The sequence below is a fragment of the Tetranychus urticae genome, chromosome 2, assembly GCF_039701765.1.
Source record: "Tetranychus urticae isolate SD_2017Ah chromosome 2, NJAU_TeUrti_SD_1.0, whole genome shotgun sequence".
NCBI classification, from domain to species: domain Eukaryota; kingdom Metazoa; phylum Arthropoda; class Arachnida; order Trombidiformes; family Tetranychidae; genus Tetranychus; species Tetranychus urticae.
Genome location: NC_142959.1, coordinates 29,442,354 through 29,460,136, shown reverse-complemented (window position 1 = coordinate 29,460,136; position 17,783 = coordinate 29,442,354). Strand labels below are relative to the sequence as shown.

The following is a 17,783-nucleotide window of genomic DNA, read 5'->3' as shown; positions in this document are numbered from 1 at the left end:
CAATAGCATTGACGATCCCTATACAACATTCACATTGAAATAGCATTGACGATCTCGCTGAGACATTTACATTGACATAACATTGACGATCCTTATACAACATTCACATTGAAATAGCATTGACGATCCCAGTACAAAATTCACATTGAAATTGCATTGACGATCCCAATGAGACATTTACATTGACATAACATTGACGATCCCAGTACAAAATTCACATTGCAATAGCATTGACGATCCCTATACAACATTCACATTGAAATAGCATTGACGATCTCGCTGAGACATTTACATTGACATAACATTGACGATCCTTATACAACATTCACATTGAAATAGCATTGACGATCCCGCTGAGACATTTACATTGACATAACATTGACGATCCCAGTACAAAATTCACATTGAAATTGCATTGACGATCCCAATGAGACATTTACATTGAAATAACATTGACGATCCCAGTACAAAATTCAACTTGAAATAGCATTGACGATCCCGCTGAGACATTTACATTTACATAACATTGACGATCCCAGTACAAAATTCACATTGCAATTGCATTGACGATCCCAATGAGACATTTACATTGAAATAGCATTGACGATCCCTATACAACATTCACATTGGAATAGCATTGACGATCCCAATGAGACATTTACATTGAAATTGCATTGACGATCCCAATGAGACATTTACATTAAAATAGCATTGACGATCTCAATGTGACATTTACATTGAAATAGCATTGACGATCCCAATGAGACATTTACATTGAAATAGCATTGAAGCAAGAAGTCATAATAATGTTAGATATAGCTATTGCATTTATATAATAATGGTAAAATCGTGCAATCATCAATGTATCTATACAACATTCACATTGAAATAGCATTGACGATCCCTATACAACATTCACATTGAAATAGCATTGACGATCCCAATGATAAATTTACATTAAAATAGCATTGACGATCCCAATGATAAATTTACATTAAAATAGCATTGACGATCCCAATGAGACATTTACATTGAAATAGCATTGACGATCCCAATGAGAAATTTACATTGAAATAGCATTGACGAGCCCAATGAGACAATTACATTGACATAACATTGACGATCCCAGTACAAAATTCACTTTGCAATAGCATTGACGATCCCTATACAACATTCACATTGAAATAGCATTGACGATCCCAATGAGAAATTTACATTGAAATAGCATTGACGATCCCAATGAGAAATTTACATTGAAATAGCATTGACGATCCCAATGAGAAATTTACATTGAAATAGCATTGACGATCCCAATGAGAAATTTACATTGAAATAGCATTGACGATCACAATGAGACATTTACATTGAAATAGCATTGACGATCCCAATGAGACATTTACATTAAAATAGCATTGACGATCCCAATGAGACATTTACATTGAAATAGCATTGACGATCCCAATGAGACATTTACATTGAAATAGCATTGAAGCAAGAAGTCATAATAATGTTAGATATAGCTATTGCATTTATATAATAATGGTAAAATCGTGCAATCATCAATGTATCTTTATTTCCAAGTATGTTTTAGTGCAAATTGCGGGCGAAAAAATGGTTTAGACAAAAATGAGACGTACAATATGCGCACATTATAAAAGTTGCATAGTTGCAATCAGATGAGCCACAAAAAGATCCAGATTCATCAAGGATACTGTCATTAAAAGTGTTTTAAAATGTTTTCTCTATTGGGTAACCTGCTCGTGCCCATGAATTAAGAATAAGAGGCTTGAACAGAGGAGCTGAAAGTTGGTTATGAATTAGGTATGAAGCTTGATAATGGTGTTTCGATTGTGTAAATCAATATCAAGGCCATCTAGAAGAATCCGTTCGGAGAAATTTTTGACAAAAAGCTTTCACTGTCTGAATATAAGTACATTCAGAGGCTGAATGAGTGGCTTTGATCCTGGAAGAAAAATTCGAACATTTACGTCTCTTCTGGTAAGGTGAATATCTCATTGATGCTATGTGAACTGAATGAATCAACTAACAAACAGGCCTTTTCCTCAACATTTGGAGATAAACATTTTATGGTCCAGTTGCGGAGTGTTGGTACATCAACTTTACCGGACTTTGTGCACGTAATAAAAACATTTGAAGGCTTAACCATGTTCTCCAGAACACGTGGACCAAACGTACCAGAGGGCTCCTTAAACAGGATCATGAACTGTTTAGCTAGCTCTCCGGACATACTAATGATCGGTTGTACAGTGTACGAATGAGAAACAGCTCTTGACTTAATTGATCTAACAATAGTTGATCTTTCGCCAATATCAGACAGCGTGCTATCTCGGTGCATTTCGTAATCGAAACCCGTTTGGTCAGTGTTAAAGATTGTAAAAGCCGAATATTGAGGAACTATTTGCTCTTCAAAATCCTTTAGAAACTGGCAAGCAGCTATTTCAATCTCTTCTTGCTTCCTCTCTTGATTGAAAGTTACAAATTTTGTAACTCTTCTATCACCAATATGATTTTTCTTTTTGAAAAGCTTTATCCATCCATCAGAAGCCTTGAAAGTATCTAATCTCAACTCCTTAGCTTTCTGTAAAGCCCATCTTTTCAGATCTTTGTCATGGACGGCACTGTATGAATCATGGGCATCACGATATTTGCTCCAAACAAATTCAGAAATTTTGATAAATTTCTCACGGCTTGTTCTAAAATTATTGAGATACTCTTTAAATCTCGTGAGATAATTAGGGTGAGAAACACGGCGAAAGTTCTTTTGTATTGTTTTGAAGCTGTGATTCGGATGTTCATTTTTGTAGTCCATAACTTTTTTGATATATTCAAGCTCGAATACTTCACCACTGCTAGTATGCTCCAAAGTATCAAAAGTTGGATCAACTTGAATTTTCTCCTATGAATCCAATGAATATTATTCATCTCCTTCTTCAAAATCAAATGTTGTAGCACTTTCCAATCTTCGGATCAATGATTCAATAGTATCGGCGATTTCTTTTTCACGTGAATTAGGTTCTCTAGAAGGCGCTGGAAGGTTTATTTCCTTTAATTGGTTGAGAATAAAAGTTGTTGAAACTGAATACAGCAGACATTGAAACAGAAAAAACGACAAAGGAAACTGCTGGATAAAACACGTAAAGAAAATTTGAAGGCGAAAAACTGTTGAAACAAATTGCAAAAAGTAAAAAACGGTTGAAAATTTGAAAAAAGAACAAAGAAAATGCGCAAAACTTGTTATTATTAAGATCACGCAGAAACCTTTTTCGCATGTCCAGCAAGCTGTGGACTCAGGTTGGCATCAATGTAACTAGGTACATTCAAATTAGGTGCCAACGACGGTACAGGGTTGACAGTTTATTCTGGAGACTTTGAAAGCGTTTTAAATTTAAACTACTTATCCGAATTTGTACATTCAGGTAGCTATCGATACGCAAAATTAAGGAGATTGATAAGAGTTGTAATCCGCCATTAAATACTAACAGACAAGGTACTTTTTTAATATTTTACAAAAAAGTGCCGAATAAATACGGAATTTCGGGTAAAGATTAAGTACCCAGAACTTCGATTTTCTCATGAATACCCCACTGATAAGATTTTAATCCTTTAGATTTTATCTCAGAGGTTATCTAAAACCATATCTACGCTTCCAAAAATTTATATTAGTTTATCAATTGAAAAATTTAATTTTGAGTTTTTTGCTACCATATACACGCAATATATATGGACAATCTTCGTAGAAGAGCTGAAATCCACGTAACTTAAGAAGTTAACCACTTTAAAAATGCCATGAATTAATCTCCTGAATTTGATGATCAAGTTGCGCTCACATTAAAACAATAAAAATAAAAGTTATTTAAAATAAATCAATTCAAAGTCTCTCCAGAATAAACTGTCAACCCTGTATAACTTTTTTTCTACTTTCTAATTATATATAGATTGTATATATTCCGAACTTACAGTTCGTGACCTTCCCTTCTCAGATTGAAATAAGATTGACATGTTATTTCAATGTATATGTCACATAATGAGCGTCAATGTTATTTCATGGTAATGTTACTGCGTTGGGTTCGTCATTGTTATTTCAATGTAAATGTTTCTGCATTGCGATCGTCAGTGTTATTTCAATCTAAATGTAAATAAAAAGAATGTAAAAAAGCAATCAGACGCAAACGCTGGATCAAGCAACAATAACTAATCAAATACTAATAATGAATGAAACACTTTGTAATTGATTAAAAAGATTGAGAATCAGAGAAAACTTTAATGAAAAAAATGTTTAATCTTATGCGCCTAAAAGTTCAACAAGTTGCAAATCTCATTCAAATTAAAAAATTATTCAAACTGGCCATATTTACTGGCATGTTTTTTACAATTTAATTTGGGTTGTAGAGTTGGATACAAGTTTTGGACAATTTTGGCGATAAAAGTCTATTTAAAGAGTAATGTTTGATGTGGTTGATGGATGTGGTGGATGTGTTAGGTTGAGTGGTGGACAATAAGGTGGTCAGTATCAATATAATGATGGTCAAGGGAGAAGTTGAGAGGTGAAAGCTTGGAACCAACGATCAAATTGTTTACTCGCTAAGCAAGTTAATCAATGATAAAAAACGTAAAACGTAATAATGGTAATGAACCAACAAATTGTTCAACAATGAAAAAGAAATGAAAATTGAAATGATTTATTAGGCGGGACAATAAAGCCGTATAAAAATTATGTTCTCGAAGACTCAGAACTTTTATTTTTTGGGTTATTAATATTCAGGCCAAAGAGGCTACATCCACAAGTTACCAGATCTTTGAGTCCATCACGATGTCGAAAAACGAGCTTAAGAAAAACGATCCCGTTTTTCGCTTTTCGGCATTAAAAAGATGTCCTATGAAGTAACCTTCTAAGATATGCGTATGAAAAATAGCCTAAATAAGCCTGCATGTATTCGCTCGACAGAGCATCAACAAAATTTCAGCATAAATTTACACATACTGCCACATGCGCGATTACAATGTGAAAACTTGCGGAAAGCCGATTTGCTTGTATAGAAGACGTATTTTCGGCTCATTTTCTGGCCCAAAGTGTAGAGTGTAAAATATCATGAATGATACTGATTGATAGATAAAAGTCAGACGTATGTTTCTGCGAAACAACTTGGACGATATCAACATGATTCATCAGATATGAGCAGAAATTCGAATATAGCAAATTTTAATGAATCTTTCCGAAAGTGACCTATTTGATGTGCCGATGATGCTTTTTTTCGATATGTTTTTATATAAATTAAGAGCAGAAGAGTCCAATTTATTATTACCGCAAACGGATTCAAATACAATCATAACGGTCGCAAGTTATAACCCTTTTTTGTTAGAAAACTTCATCACAGTGCTGTATGAAATAATTTTCTTTGACCTTGAGTGGCCATAACTTTTGCAAGCATTTGAATAAAATTACGAAACTTTTTCAACTTTACCTTCGATATTGTCTTTATGGATTAGATTCTAAAACCTGATTCAGAAAAAACTGGAACTAACTTTTTACACGACTTTATTGTCCCGCCTAATATTTGATAACAATACAATTTTTACCCCTTACACAATGTTATTGAATACGGATTCTACATTTTTCCACCAGTCTCTATTTTCATGAATTTCTCAGCGATCATCAGATTCTGAGGACAGGTATAGATTGATGTTCACATGAGAGAATCTAATAAGGTTCGAAAGTTGACTCATTTTTATCAAAAAAACATTGTAAATTTACATTGAAAAAAGCAATTGCTTTCACTAATAATTCTACTCCCTGTTTAAACAAGTCACTGAATCTGCAACTCCACCATTTTATTCCCACTTTTCCCGACATTTCTTCAATTTCACCTAAATGTTTTAATCAGTCATTAGGCTCTACATTGCCAATTATCATTTATTATGCTGCCATCTGATTATATGGAACTATATCACATGTCAATGTATTTTCCTTACTCTTTTGTGATCGTAATCAATCATTCAATTTAAATCATTATTTATTTCATTAATTCGTAATACATTGAATACATAATGCATATTGGTTTAATTCGGGTTATTCCCAATGGTTTAAAAAGTTCTTGAACTTGTCTCATCTTGAGCTATAGATCCTTCATTTCCTGGTTAATGTTATGCCGTGTTGTTAATATGATCTCCAAAGGTAGCGCTGGTTTCAGAGATATTTCAGATTTCAAGGGAATACTTTCGGATGTTCGAGTAGATTTAATACTGAATTTACGAAGAATGTGAATGAGATAAACTTTCAATTCCATCATGGCATAACGATAGCCAATGCAGTTTCTAGGTCCATAACCAAAAGGGATAAACGCTGATTTAGGTATTTTGGATGAATTTTCAGGGTTCCATCTTTCAGGGTCAAACTTATCTGGATCAGGATAAATACTTGGATCACGGTGAGTAGAAGTGATGCAAATAAATATGTTTGTATCTTTAAAAATCTTAGTTCCGTTAACTTTAACATCTTCATCCAAAACTCGTCCAATAAAATGGACTGGTGGGTTCAATCGAAGTGATTCTTTTAAAAATTTATCGAGATAAGTGCATGCATTAATTTTATCGAAGTCGTCAGTCGGAGTATCACCAGGAAAGTGTTCAATTATTTCGTGGTAAAGACGCTTTTGTATCTCTGGATGGTTACCTGTTTGGTACAAGAACAACTCATATCAATATAAAAATCAGAAAGGGTTGACCATCTCAGAGTAAAATATGAAATCACTGAAAAAGGTGATGTACTTTCACACTTTTCTGTTAATAGAGTGTCTGAAATTAGAGCTCTAGATTTTATTAATAGTTGTTGTCTAATTAGACTTATAGCTAACGAAAGTAAGTCTTAAGTCTATGAGAATTTCCGAATTAGATGTGAGATCTAGAATTTGAAAATAGCTTTGAAAGTATCGTCTAATGCAGATTGGACTTTTGTCTAGATTTTAACTTTGTTGACTCACTTTTAGCTCATTGATTTTTCACGATCGTTTTGTTGTTTATCTTCTTTTTTCATTGCATCTCATAGTCGAAATGAACTTGATTACTTTTTTAATGCAACGAAGGAAACTATGTGTGGAGGGATTCAGAAAATGGAACCAAAAACTCATTGATTTTATCAAATCATGTCAAAAGCTTATAGATTTTGATTTCAAGAACTTATAGCTAGACTTTCATTAGCTGTAGTCACGAAAGCTCAAAGTCTTGTGTTTTTCTTTAACGTTCAATTATAATCTAATGTCTATCTCTTTAGCCTCGAAATCTGGACTTTAGAAGCTCTATCTTTTAACTGTGCTTTAATTTCTATTAGATTTTTAATTTCTTTAATTAGTCAACTTTTGAGTGTCCGAGGTCTAACTCACCCAATGAAAATAGAGTCCAACGTAAAGATACCGAAACTGTTTCATGACCGGCTGCAATACTTGTCACTAATTCTTCAAGTGTTCCTGTCTGATCGGTGTGTTTCTCAAGTAAATGTACCAAGTCGTATTCTTCTGGTTGTTTTGGTGGTGACAACGTGATCACTTTTTTTCGATGCTCCATGTAAGAATGCATCAAAGTTTCGATTCTTTCCAAGTTCTTTAAATAACTTTTGCCTGTCTCAAAAAAATTGATGAGTATGTCGAACCACAGTAACGGATTCATGGCTCGTTTCATTGCAATTTGCTCAATGCTTGTAAGAAGATCTAAAGTGATTTCTTTTTCCTCCTTCAAATCGTCCAATGGTATGCTTCCAACAACTCTTTCAATTATGCGTAATGTACTCGTGTGGATTAAATGCTCCATGTCGATTGGTTTATCTATTTGATTCAATAATTTTTCGGGTATTTCTCTGATTTCTTGTTCCATAAGCTTTACAAAATGTTTCTGTCGTTTTGTTACGAAAAAGGGTTCGATTGCTTTCCTACGAATCTTCCACAGCGAAGGATCTGATGTGATTAGACCATTTTTCAATCCAATATATTTGTAAAAGAAGGGTTTCTTAACATTGGTTTTGGTCATTACAGCCTATTTGTTTGATTGCAAGAAAAGAAAAGGAAATTTGGTCCATAGTTCAAAGCATATCTGATACCTACTTCAACTGCAGCATGATCAGAAATAATAATCACTGGAAATAGTCCTAACCACATCACTGATAAACTTCGGTCCTTATTAGTCGAAATCGTTTGCTCGAACCATGTGTACATGTTTCCTGCAATCAAATAGTAATGAACATTGACAGAAATCATTCCAGAGGTTAGTAGTGTTAGTTTCTTGAAAAAGGACTAACTTACTTGAAATATCTTCCATGTTGCTTGGAAATGGAAAATTCGGACTCAATAACTTTAGATGACCAAAGAGAAAGTTTTTAGGAAGACAATGCAATCCATGATAATGATAAATTTTATGCAACAAATTCAAGGTGGGCTTCAATAGTGTGATATGGATGAAGTATGCAATAATCAGATAACCCACAAGACTGATGGCTTTTGGGAATGAAATCCATATGTTATGATCCATATTGAGATGAAATCACAAAACTCAACTATTATTTCAATCAACTGAGAGTTGCAATTGTGTGGAGAGAGGTTGACTAACACAACAATAATTAGATTTGTGTTTAGTTGTAACAGCAAAGCTGCAAACTTGATTATTTAGTAGCTTTTATAAACTTAATTATAAGTTTATTTTCTTCTCTTTTCTTCATAATTGCAGTTATGATCATTATTCAATCAATTTATCATTAAAAAACTAAATAGTGTATAAAAAGCCTAAACCAGCCAATCCAGTATCGATGTTTACAATAAAACCTGTTAATACAAAACCTTTCTGTCTTCCTTTGCTCGAATCTCGAGCCACGAACCACCTCAAACGATTATAAAATTATTAAAAAATTAATACTGTGATGAAAAAACAGAATTCCCCATAAAAGTCTCCTAACGTGTAAATTTGTTGACAAAAATTCAAGGGTCATCATCGAATCGTCATCGAATCAGAATGTAAACAAAAATAATTTTTGACTTGAAACCCCTTCCGTCCTTGAATTTGTTTGTATTTCATTTCCCTCCTAGTCTTCGCTCCAATCAAACTGGAGGCATTCAAATTTATAATAGGTTTATACTAATGACGGCATTAAATGTATGTTGATTGAATTAGCAATTGCGTAAGATTGCAAAATCAACCTCGGGGCTTCACCGGACAAGCATCAAATTTAATCATGAAGCTGTTGCTCGAATTTGATAATTACAAATGAAGTGCATGTTTAGCTGGTAGTGGTTACGCAGGCTAATTATTATCTCAATATCAGTAATTACATAGCTAGATTGATGGTTCATAAACACAGAGAGACAGATATATTCACAACTTCAACTTAACAGTCATTTAAATGGCAGATTAAATTTTGGACAAAATGAAGGTCAATCGATGAATTTACGTTATCAGACAGAGTTAACGGTAGATATAATCAAAGCTCCGTTCGATGATCACTGGGTGAAATCACTAAAAGCAAACTCTAATCTTATTGAACCTCTTCAACTGATCAATAGTATTTCGATACTCATGCATAAAATGTCAGAAATACATACGATTGCATAGACACTTGATGAAACTACGCAAGAGATAATTAGTGAAAAAGTAAATGGAAAGAAGCATGAAAACCGGTTGTTATTGTTTTTATTCAATGTAACGTGTTGCTCATGTTTGAAATGCTTTCGGAGTATTTGTTGCAAAAATATTGGTTTCGGAGTAACCAATATTTTTGCAACAAATAAGCCCAAAATAAAACTTTGTTTACATTGTATTATATTAATAAGAGGTGTGATCTTATTTCAATGAAACAGGTTATGTTGACTGATAAATTCATTGATTAATTCTTTAAAACTCTGCCATTTGAGCATTTATTAGTTAGTCTTTCAATTGTGCCCTTTCAATTTGAATCAGACTGAATAATATCGCTGGAATTATGAACTATTGTCCTTATTGATTCAACTCTTAATATGTCAGGCTTATTGCATGATAATGTGATCTCTGTTAATCAATTGATTGTTAAGTTAATTGGGATAACAATTATTTACTATTTGTTCACAAAAATTGTTTATTTTTTTAAATGGTTTAATCGTTTTCATCGTTTTCCTTCTGAACCAAGTTCCTTTCTATTTGGCCATGCGCTCAAATTTATACCTTCAAAAGCGTCTACTTTTATTGGTAAGCATTGAATGCTTTTTATTTGTCATGAACAGGTTAAAATGTGATGAATCAAGCTGTTGAATCTCACATTTCCATTCAATATTCCAATTCTTTATTTGCCAACAATTAATTTCTATTTTTCTTAATTCCAATTCTAGAGAAACTTACACAATTCATTGAACGCAATGTAAAAGCTAATCGAGATAAATCGGGTTTATTTGCCATCTGGATCACCTGGAAACCAATGATTTGTTGCTGTAGTCACCAGGCAATCGAGGTAACTATTAAATTCACTAGAATATTTATGCAAATGCAATTCGTGCATCTATTAATATAAAAATATGTTTCATCTTGACTTTCTGTCTTTCAATTCTCAATTCAATGACTTCTCTATGATTCAATGTTATCCTTTATTATTTGAATTGCAGGCTGTGATGTCAAAGACCAACATTACTAAACCCAGTTTTTACAAATTTTTTGGCCTAAAAGATGGTTTAGTTACTTCGAACCCCACCAAATGGAAACTGCGCCGTAAAATGGTTGAGCCATTCTTTGTCAGCAAACAACAAAAACTTTTCATCAATACAATGAACCATGTATTTGATAAACTGGTTAACCAAACTTTAGTGGAACTATCGATTCGGGGTCAGCCGGTTAACCTTCATAGTTATATTCATCAATCAATGCTTGACATTATTATTAATGCGACTTTGCATATTCCAATGGAAAGTCGCAAAAGTGAAAAGAAACATATAATTGATACTATTGATTTGATAGAAAAGGCTGCATATGGTCGCATTTTCAACCCCGTCTTGTGGTTTAATTCAATCTTCAGTTCAACTAAACTGGGTAAAAAGTTCATTAAAGACACAAATATCTTTTACGACTTTTTAACCACTCAAATCAACTCTAAATTAGACAACAATTCAAACGTAATTGAAAGTAGATCACAAGAATCATTGCCATGTGATCTAGTCTCATTACTGATGCAAACAAGTGGAGGTGATATTGATATAAATGGAATTAACGAAGAATTGGTAACCATAATCTGTGCTGGTCACGAAACAACATCAGTTTCTTTGAATTGGACTCTGTTTGTATTAGGTAACTGTCAAGATGTGCAGGAAAAACTGTATCGTGAAATATCAAGCGTATTTCATGAGAGTGGCCAAATGAATGATTTGGAAAAGGTCAACCAATGCCATTACCTCGATATGTGTTTGAGGGAATCACTGAGACTTTATCCCCCAATCGCATATGTTTTCCGTGATCTCGATGAAGATGCGTCTATTAACAAAGACTATACCATACCCAAAGGAACCACTGTTTTAATTAACATTTTATCAGTTCATCGTGATCCACAAGTTTACCCAAATCCTGATGATTACATTCCAGAAAGATTCGATAATACAAATAAAAACAATATACCGAAAGGATCTTTCTTGCCATTTGGTTTTAGTCCAAGAAACTGCGTTGGATACCGATTCGCGTTAATCGAGATGAAGATTTTCATCATTCACATTTTGCGACGATTCAGAGTTGAATCAACTAAAAAACTCGATGATGTTCAGTATATTGTTGAATTTGCGCTTAAACCTACAAGACCATTAGACTTTATTTTGCACGAAAGATCAACCCAGTAGAATTACTGAAACTAAAAGTTATCCTTGATTATCATTTAATTACGTGCCATGCTCTTCCCCGTTTTGAAAATGTATATTTTTCATCAAATATTTTTATTAATAAATGTCATTTTTTCCTTATTTTGATTTCTGATTAGATGCTTAAATAGCAAAATCTGTTAATGAAATTGGAGAAGTAATCTTTATACTGGTTATAATTGCATTCATTCTATCCTGGTTAAAATGGCTCTTGTACACTTATTTGTAAAATGCTTGCATGATGTTCAAATAATAAATGATTGTATTGAATTTTTGTTGAAGAATTGATGTTGAGTAGTTTACTCTTGAAATGATCAATAACTTTAGTCTAATAAATTGATAGTCAACCGAATTTGCTTCAAAACTAAATCAAATGAATCTTATGTAAACGGGTATAAAACTTTCACAATATCCATTTTAGATACAGAATCTGATGCCAATATCATCAGGTTCAAGGGGACTGGAGCTTATATCAGACATGATGACTTCCAGAGAACCATTGTCTTACAGAATCAAGATAGCATTGTAAGTTTTAATGATAGTAGCTACTTGTTTTTACAATGCTTCTGGTTTCTTTCAACAATTAAAGGCGTTTTTGTAAATCAACCGAATTAATCTAATAATTTTTCCACATGAAATTAAGATTGAAATTAGAATAAGTATCAGGACAAAATTGGAATTCACTACTTTAAAAACGTCTTTTGTTGAGTTAAATTGAATCACTACCAAAGGATAATGATTTTGTTACCAGTTGTTGCATTGATTCAATTGTTCATCTGCAATGCAAGTAAGTACTTAATTAAGCTTGATCATCAAGAAAATTGATTTGAATTAAACATTAACAGATTGCTTCATGGACTGGCCATTATTCTCACGGCTTTCTCAAAATGCGATATTTCATGCAACATTCACTGATGAGGTAAGTTGCCTTTTACATCTCTTGACAGATACTCAACTCATTTCATATATTCTTATTCACGGAAAAAAATTTCTCAAATTATGTGAATCAAATATGAAAGGACACGGGCGATGTATTTTTTGTCAAGGAATACATTATTGAAACTGGTGTTTTAACGAGCAAAATTGAAGTTACATCAAAACGTGGGAAGGCTGAAGTCTATTACAGTGACGATGGCTTAAACGGTTTGGGGGAATATCAACGTTTGGTTATTCAAGGTAAGATCGCTTTACCCTTAGGTAATTTCTAGTTAAATATAACACTTGCCAGTAAAACCTCAGCATGAACTTCATGTTATTCATAGAAAATTTTAAACTTGTTAGATCTCTAGCAAAATATAAAATCATATCAAGTTAATGATCAAACTGGCAAAGTAGCATTGAAAGTTTGCATTAAAAGCAGGTTATTGCATAAGTTCAGAAGTTATTCAATCCAGATTGAAACCCATTTTTTCAGTTATTTGAAACTCCAGTTAAACAATGAATTACAAAAATGACAAAATCTGTTTCGATTGAATAACTTGAGAGTACTGATTATGATAGTATGGTGAAAATCGTGAAAAATATCCGCATTAAAAATGATCTCGAAAAGTTCTAAACATATAAACACGAATGGACGTAAAAACGGTTTAAAAGCTTGCTATTATGATCAGTTCTTTTTTTCGTTATCGAGTCACGAGACGGTCAATTGAAGGTGGACCAATTCAAAATGAAACTATTTTTTTTATACTTGCATGCCTAGTCTTGGGTTACGATGAGCATGAAAAGTAAGTGTATAAACCATTATCGACGGACTACTTTCTGTTATTAAATATGCATCTGAGACAATTCAATATTACTCAAGATAATAATTTGTAACTCGACTTTGCCATATCATCCGAAATGAAGTTTGTGGTCATTAAACTGCCTTTAGTCTTGATCAACGAGACGAGATTTTTCAGTTTAAATGCGTTTTCCAATGTAAATTGGGTATTTGTAACCTGAATTTGCCCGTATTCAATCTAAATTAGTAACTGATTCGATCTCATGTCTATTTCTACATGGGTATACTTTTAGTTAAAGCTTTTAGTTTTAAAAGTAAAGGTATTTCAGTAAAAAGTCAGAAATGGAAATTTAAATCAATGAAATAAAACATTGCTTAACGCGTTTACTTACAAGACTAGTTTTCATGAAAACATTTCATTCATCAGAATAAAATTTTAGCATCGAATCATAATAAATAAACCCAGTGACATACATTTTTCTGTCTTTTCTTAAAAATAGATGGACGATGTGATATCTACACTTACAACATCTTTTGGGACCAAAAGCTACTGGACACTGAAAAACCATTGACAAATCTCGTCTTATTACTTGGTCCATCACTACTGTATCGTATCAATGACCAAGAGCCCGACTGGGTAATTCACTTCAATCTCAACTTTTGCACGATTCTTTGAACTAATATAAATATTTATATATTGCAATAGGAACAAGGAAAGGATCAAAATGTTAGAGGAGTTCTTTTGAAATCTGTTCGTGCAAGGATTGACAGGAATATCAACGTTACTTATTACTACAAATGTATCACATTCTGAATCCATTCAAGTTCAATTGTTATAATCTTGTTCTCGTTTCCACTTTAGCACTTGGCCACGACGACAGTAATGATCTTGAGAAACCGAGGAGAATAGTTCTTGAAGGTGTTGATCCATTGGGTTCAATAAAAGCAAAAGATGAGAAACTTATTATAGATTTGCATTTGCAACTAGAAACTTACGATTCACTTGAAAAACTTGTTGAGGTTGTTTGATATTAATGTCGCAAAAATTGCACTAGTTCTGATTATTTTTTGCTTCTTTTATCAGGTCACTCCTGGAATCGGGTGTCCAATTTACTTATCAAAGGCAAGACCATTTCCTAAACTTAAAACCCGTCGTATTTCAATGATCATTCAAGAAACAATCAATGGAGTATCAAAATCATCAACTAAAGAAGAGGTTAATATTGTGCTATTACCATGAATCAATCTATCTTAACACTAATATTTTACGATTTTACGCAGTTCTATGTGAATGAAGATGAAGCCATTTTGCATCATATATCGCCATCCTCTGGAATTAATGCAGTTTATGATTACAATTTGGGTTTAGCTTATACATTGAAAGACTCTAAATGTTCAATATCGCCCCTTGGTGATAAAGCTCCCTGGTTGAATGAGAAAAGTCATCTGAGCTTGGATCATTTCCTCTGGTTGAATGTTCCTCTTAAATATTTGGGTCAAATTTATCTTGTAAGTTTGATGTAGATCTTAACCTAACTATTAACTACCTGCTGATCAATATTGCCATTATTTTATTACCTTTAGGACTATCAGTCTAAATATGTTGTTAAAGCTTGGGAAGCAGTTGAATACAATTTGACTCTTAATGGTGTTCAATATGACAAAGTAGTGACTACTTTATATTTTGTTGATGCGGTACGAATCAAATTAACATATTATGCATTGTTCATCAATTTTAATATCATTTTTTAATCATTTGTAGCATGAAAGTGATACATTTGAAGGATATAATCTTGTTGGTGCTGATAGAAACTGTTACACTCGAAATTCAAAGGTAAGTTTCTCTGTGAATTCTTTTGAGTAAGTCTATTAATCACCAAATCAATGCATTAATTTCAATGGCATTTCAATTTTGCTTATTAACAGAATGGTTATACTCTTGTTCAAGTAATAAATCGAAAGTTCTACGACACGAAGGCAGTTATATTGGATACCGATTCCACTGGAAAATTTCCGTTGGATCAATGTTTCCCTGATCTTAATTCAAAGGTTACATTGGCATACCATTTGAAGTACATTGGCAAGTTGAAAGCTTTGATTTGATTTTACTTTACTTTGCGATTGCAGCGTTTTTGTCTTAAACAACTGCAATTGAATCATATATTTAACCATTTTCGTTACTCTTGCAGAGAAAGTTGAGAGAACTGAAAGTTTTCTTTACCAATTTCGGCAAAACTTTAAGAACCAAATATTAATAAACCATAAAATTTCGCCGCTAAGAGTTTTGAACATTGATTTCGTTTTCAACTCTAAAGATATCGTCGTTTATGTAACATTTTCAGACACACCGAAAATTGAAGGCAAGTGCTGGAGATGCAACTTCATAGACAAATTATTTTTAATCAATCAAATTATTCTTTCGTCTTAGATTCGTTAAAAAAGGAAACAATGAACATAAACTCTAATTACCTTAAAAAGTTTGCAACTTATTCTTTCGAAAGTGAAAATGAATGCTTACAATTTCAAGGCAAAATGATCGGGAAAATCAGGCAAGTTTATTGTTTACTGCTGATTTTATTTGAATAAGTCGTATAATCTACTAATGTATTTGTTTACAGAAAAGTTATTTATTGTAATATACCTGGATCGTCCAGTAAATGTTATCGAATTGAAAAAGAAGACAAAATTATTGAAGACAAAATAAATGGTTACAATTGCTCAATTTTTGATGTACCTTTGGATAATCTGAATCGCATTGATCAAGAGCTTCAATTGAAACAAATTTATCCACAAATGATCAAGAAGAATATTAAATCCATTGAATTGGCCAAGAATACATTCAAAATTATTAAAGTGATTGATGTAACGAAAAGCGATGAGGCAACTGGTCTAATGCCATTCACGCTGTCACACACTCAAGCCAAATTGAATGATCTCAATGGAGCGACACAACTAATCAATGGCAAGAATCTTGGTGATTGTTACAGATCCTGTGTTCGAGCTGGTCAATTTCTTTGTCAATCATTTTCATTCTGTGAACATCCAGACCGATTTTTTTGCATGGCAACAAATACTTTGTCAGATCAGCTCACTTCAGATGATATTGTCAAAGATTATAGCTGTAATATTTATTCAAAAAATTATTTGTTGGACTATTTTAAGATTAGAGAACGAAGATTCAGGATTTCGCCATCCATTGCACAGAAAATGCCTCTTCAAACTTGTGCAGCTTCATGTCATTCTACAAATGATTGTTATTCATTCCAGTACTGCAACGGATTGTGCACCTTCGCAGGCTATTATACAGATTCTAGTACCCAACATTATACTGATTGTGATATTTATTCTCGTAAGTAATTAAGTCGATTCATTAAATCACTCCTATCTCTTGATTGCTCAGTAAAATCATTATTGTTTCACTTGTTTCAGCTAAAAAGTCTCATTTATATCGGATGACTGGTCATCAAATTTCAACTGAAACAATTCACACAGAAATTAATCTGAATATGGATCAATGCGCTTCTCTCTGTTATGACTGGAAAGCAGGCGACGAAACTTGTCAATCATTTGGATATTGTTTCGAAGGAGAAACACCGAGCACTTGTTTCCTATCTAAGCATGCAGCTAATGATGATAGAACCACAATAGTCGATAATTCAACCTGCTACACTTATGAGTTAACGAGCATTGATAGATATGCCAATAACCAAAATATCGCCAAAGCATCGCGAAACTTGACGAGTGGTCAAGCAGTTGGCATCGTTTTGAGTTTGGCATTCGTTGGTTTAGTTGTTGGACTCTTAACTCAAAAATTAGCCTTAAAAATTAAATGTAACAAAAAATTTCAAAATTTTAATCAATTTTCATGGTCGAGACAATCTGATGTTGATGACAATTAATGGATAAATCACTAAATAAAGTTAAGTCTTGTTAACCAAATCTCATTAAACATCAAAAGATGAATTCATTAACCTTTATCAAATTGGAAAAAAATATTACTGAAAATGGCCAATGAAAGATGAATAAATATTTAGGAATAATATTTAGGTATTTGACTTGTTCATCATGAATAACGTCCGAGTCCAGCATTTCAAGTTATTCTTCTCCATTCTTCTTTCCTAACAAATATTAACATACAGTAATCAAATTCTGGTCCAACTGCTAAAGTTGTTCATTTAGCTATTTTTACGATACATTTTCTC

At 32.9% G+C, this 17,783-nt stretch overlaps 2 protein-coding genes across 2 annotated transcripts; one reads left to right on the top strand and one right to left on the bottom strand.

Moving 5' to 3' along the window:
• Nucleotides 1–6,014: 6,014 nt before the first annotated feature.
• Nucleotides 6,015–8,726, bottom strand: LOC107368146 (cytochrome P450 4V2). The gene is made up of 4 exons (XM_015935926.3): nucleotides 8,310–8,726; nucleotides 8,112–8,227; nucleotides 7,398–8,043; nucleotides 6,015–6,691 (listed from the first exon to the last, which is right to left on the bottom strand). The coding sequence occupies exons 1-4, from the start codon at nucleotides 8,533–8,535 to the stop codon at nucleotides 6,135–6,137; spliced, it is 1,545 nt and encodes a 514-aa protein (XP_015791412.2). The 5' UTR covers nucleotides 8,536–8,726; the 3' UTR covers nucleotides 6,015–6,134.
• A 1,173-nt stretch (nucleotides 8,727–9,899) lies between these two features.
• On the top strand, nucleotides 9,900–17,520 carry LOC107368164 (uncharacterized). Its single transcript, XM_015935950.3, has 18 exons — nucleotides 9,900–10,218; nucleotides 10,359–10,477; nucleotides 10,629–11,840; nucleotides 12,570–12,648; nucleotides 12,707–12,780; nucleotides 12,881–13,037; nucleotides 14,082–14,218; nucleotides 14,288–14,381; nucleotides 14,444–14,601; nucleotides 14,666–14,797; nucleotides 14,863–15,090; nucleotides 15,166–15,276; nucleotides 15,344–15,415; nucleotides 15,508–15,661; nucleotides 15,771–15,941; nucleotides 16,010–16,130; nucleotides 16,200–16,930; nucleotides 17,011–17,520. The coding sequence occupies exons 1-18, from the start codon at nucleotides 10,011–10,013 to the stop codon at nucleotides 17,478–17,480; spliced, it is 4,428 nt and encodes a 1,475-aa protein (XP_015791436.2). The 5' UTR covers nucleotides 9,900–10,010; the 3' UTR covers nucleotides 17,481–17,520.
• The last annotated feature ends 263 nt before the right edge of the window (nucleotides 17,521–17,783 follow it).

Bases quoted from the DNA above. Each gene is read 5' to 3' on its own strand.
- LOC107368146 (XM_015935926.3), bottom strand. From the start codon at position 8,535: ATGGATCATAACATATGGATTTCATTCCCAAAAGCCATCAGTCTTGTG. The intron at 8,228-8,309 runs GTAAGTTAGTCC...ATTTGATTGCAG, and splicing joins CAACATGGAAGATATTTCAA to GAAACATGTACACATGGTTC. The intron at 6,692-7,397 runs GTGAGTTAGACC...TGTACCAAACAG, and splicing joins TTGGACTCTATTTTCATTGG to GTAACCATCCAGAGATACAA.
- LOC107368164 (XM_015935950.3), top strand. From the start codon at position 10,011: ATGTCAGGCTTATTGCATGATAATGTGATCTCTGTTAATCAATTGATT. The intron at 14,382-14,443 runs GTATCACATTCT...TTTCCACTTTAG, and splicing joins CGTTACTTATTACTACAAAT to CACTTGGCCACGACGACAGT. The intron at 15,277-15,343 runs GTACGAATCAAA...AATCATTTGTAG, and splicing joins CTTTATATTTTGTTGATGCG to CATGAAAGTGATACATTTGA.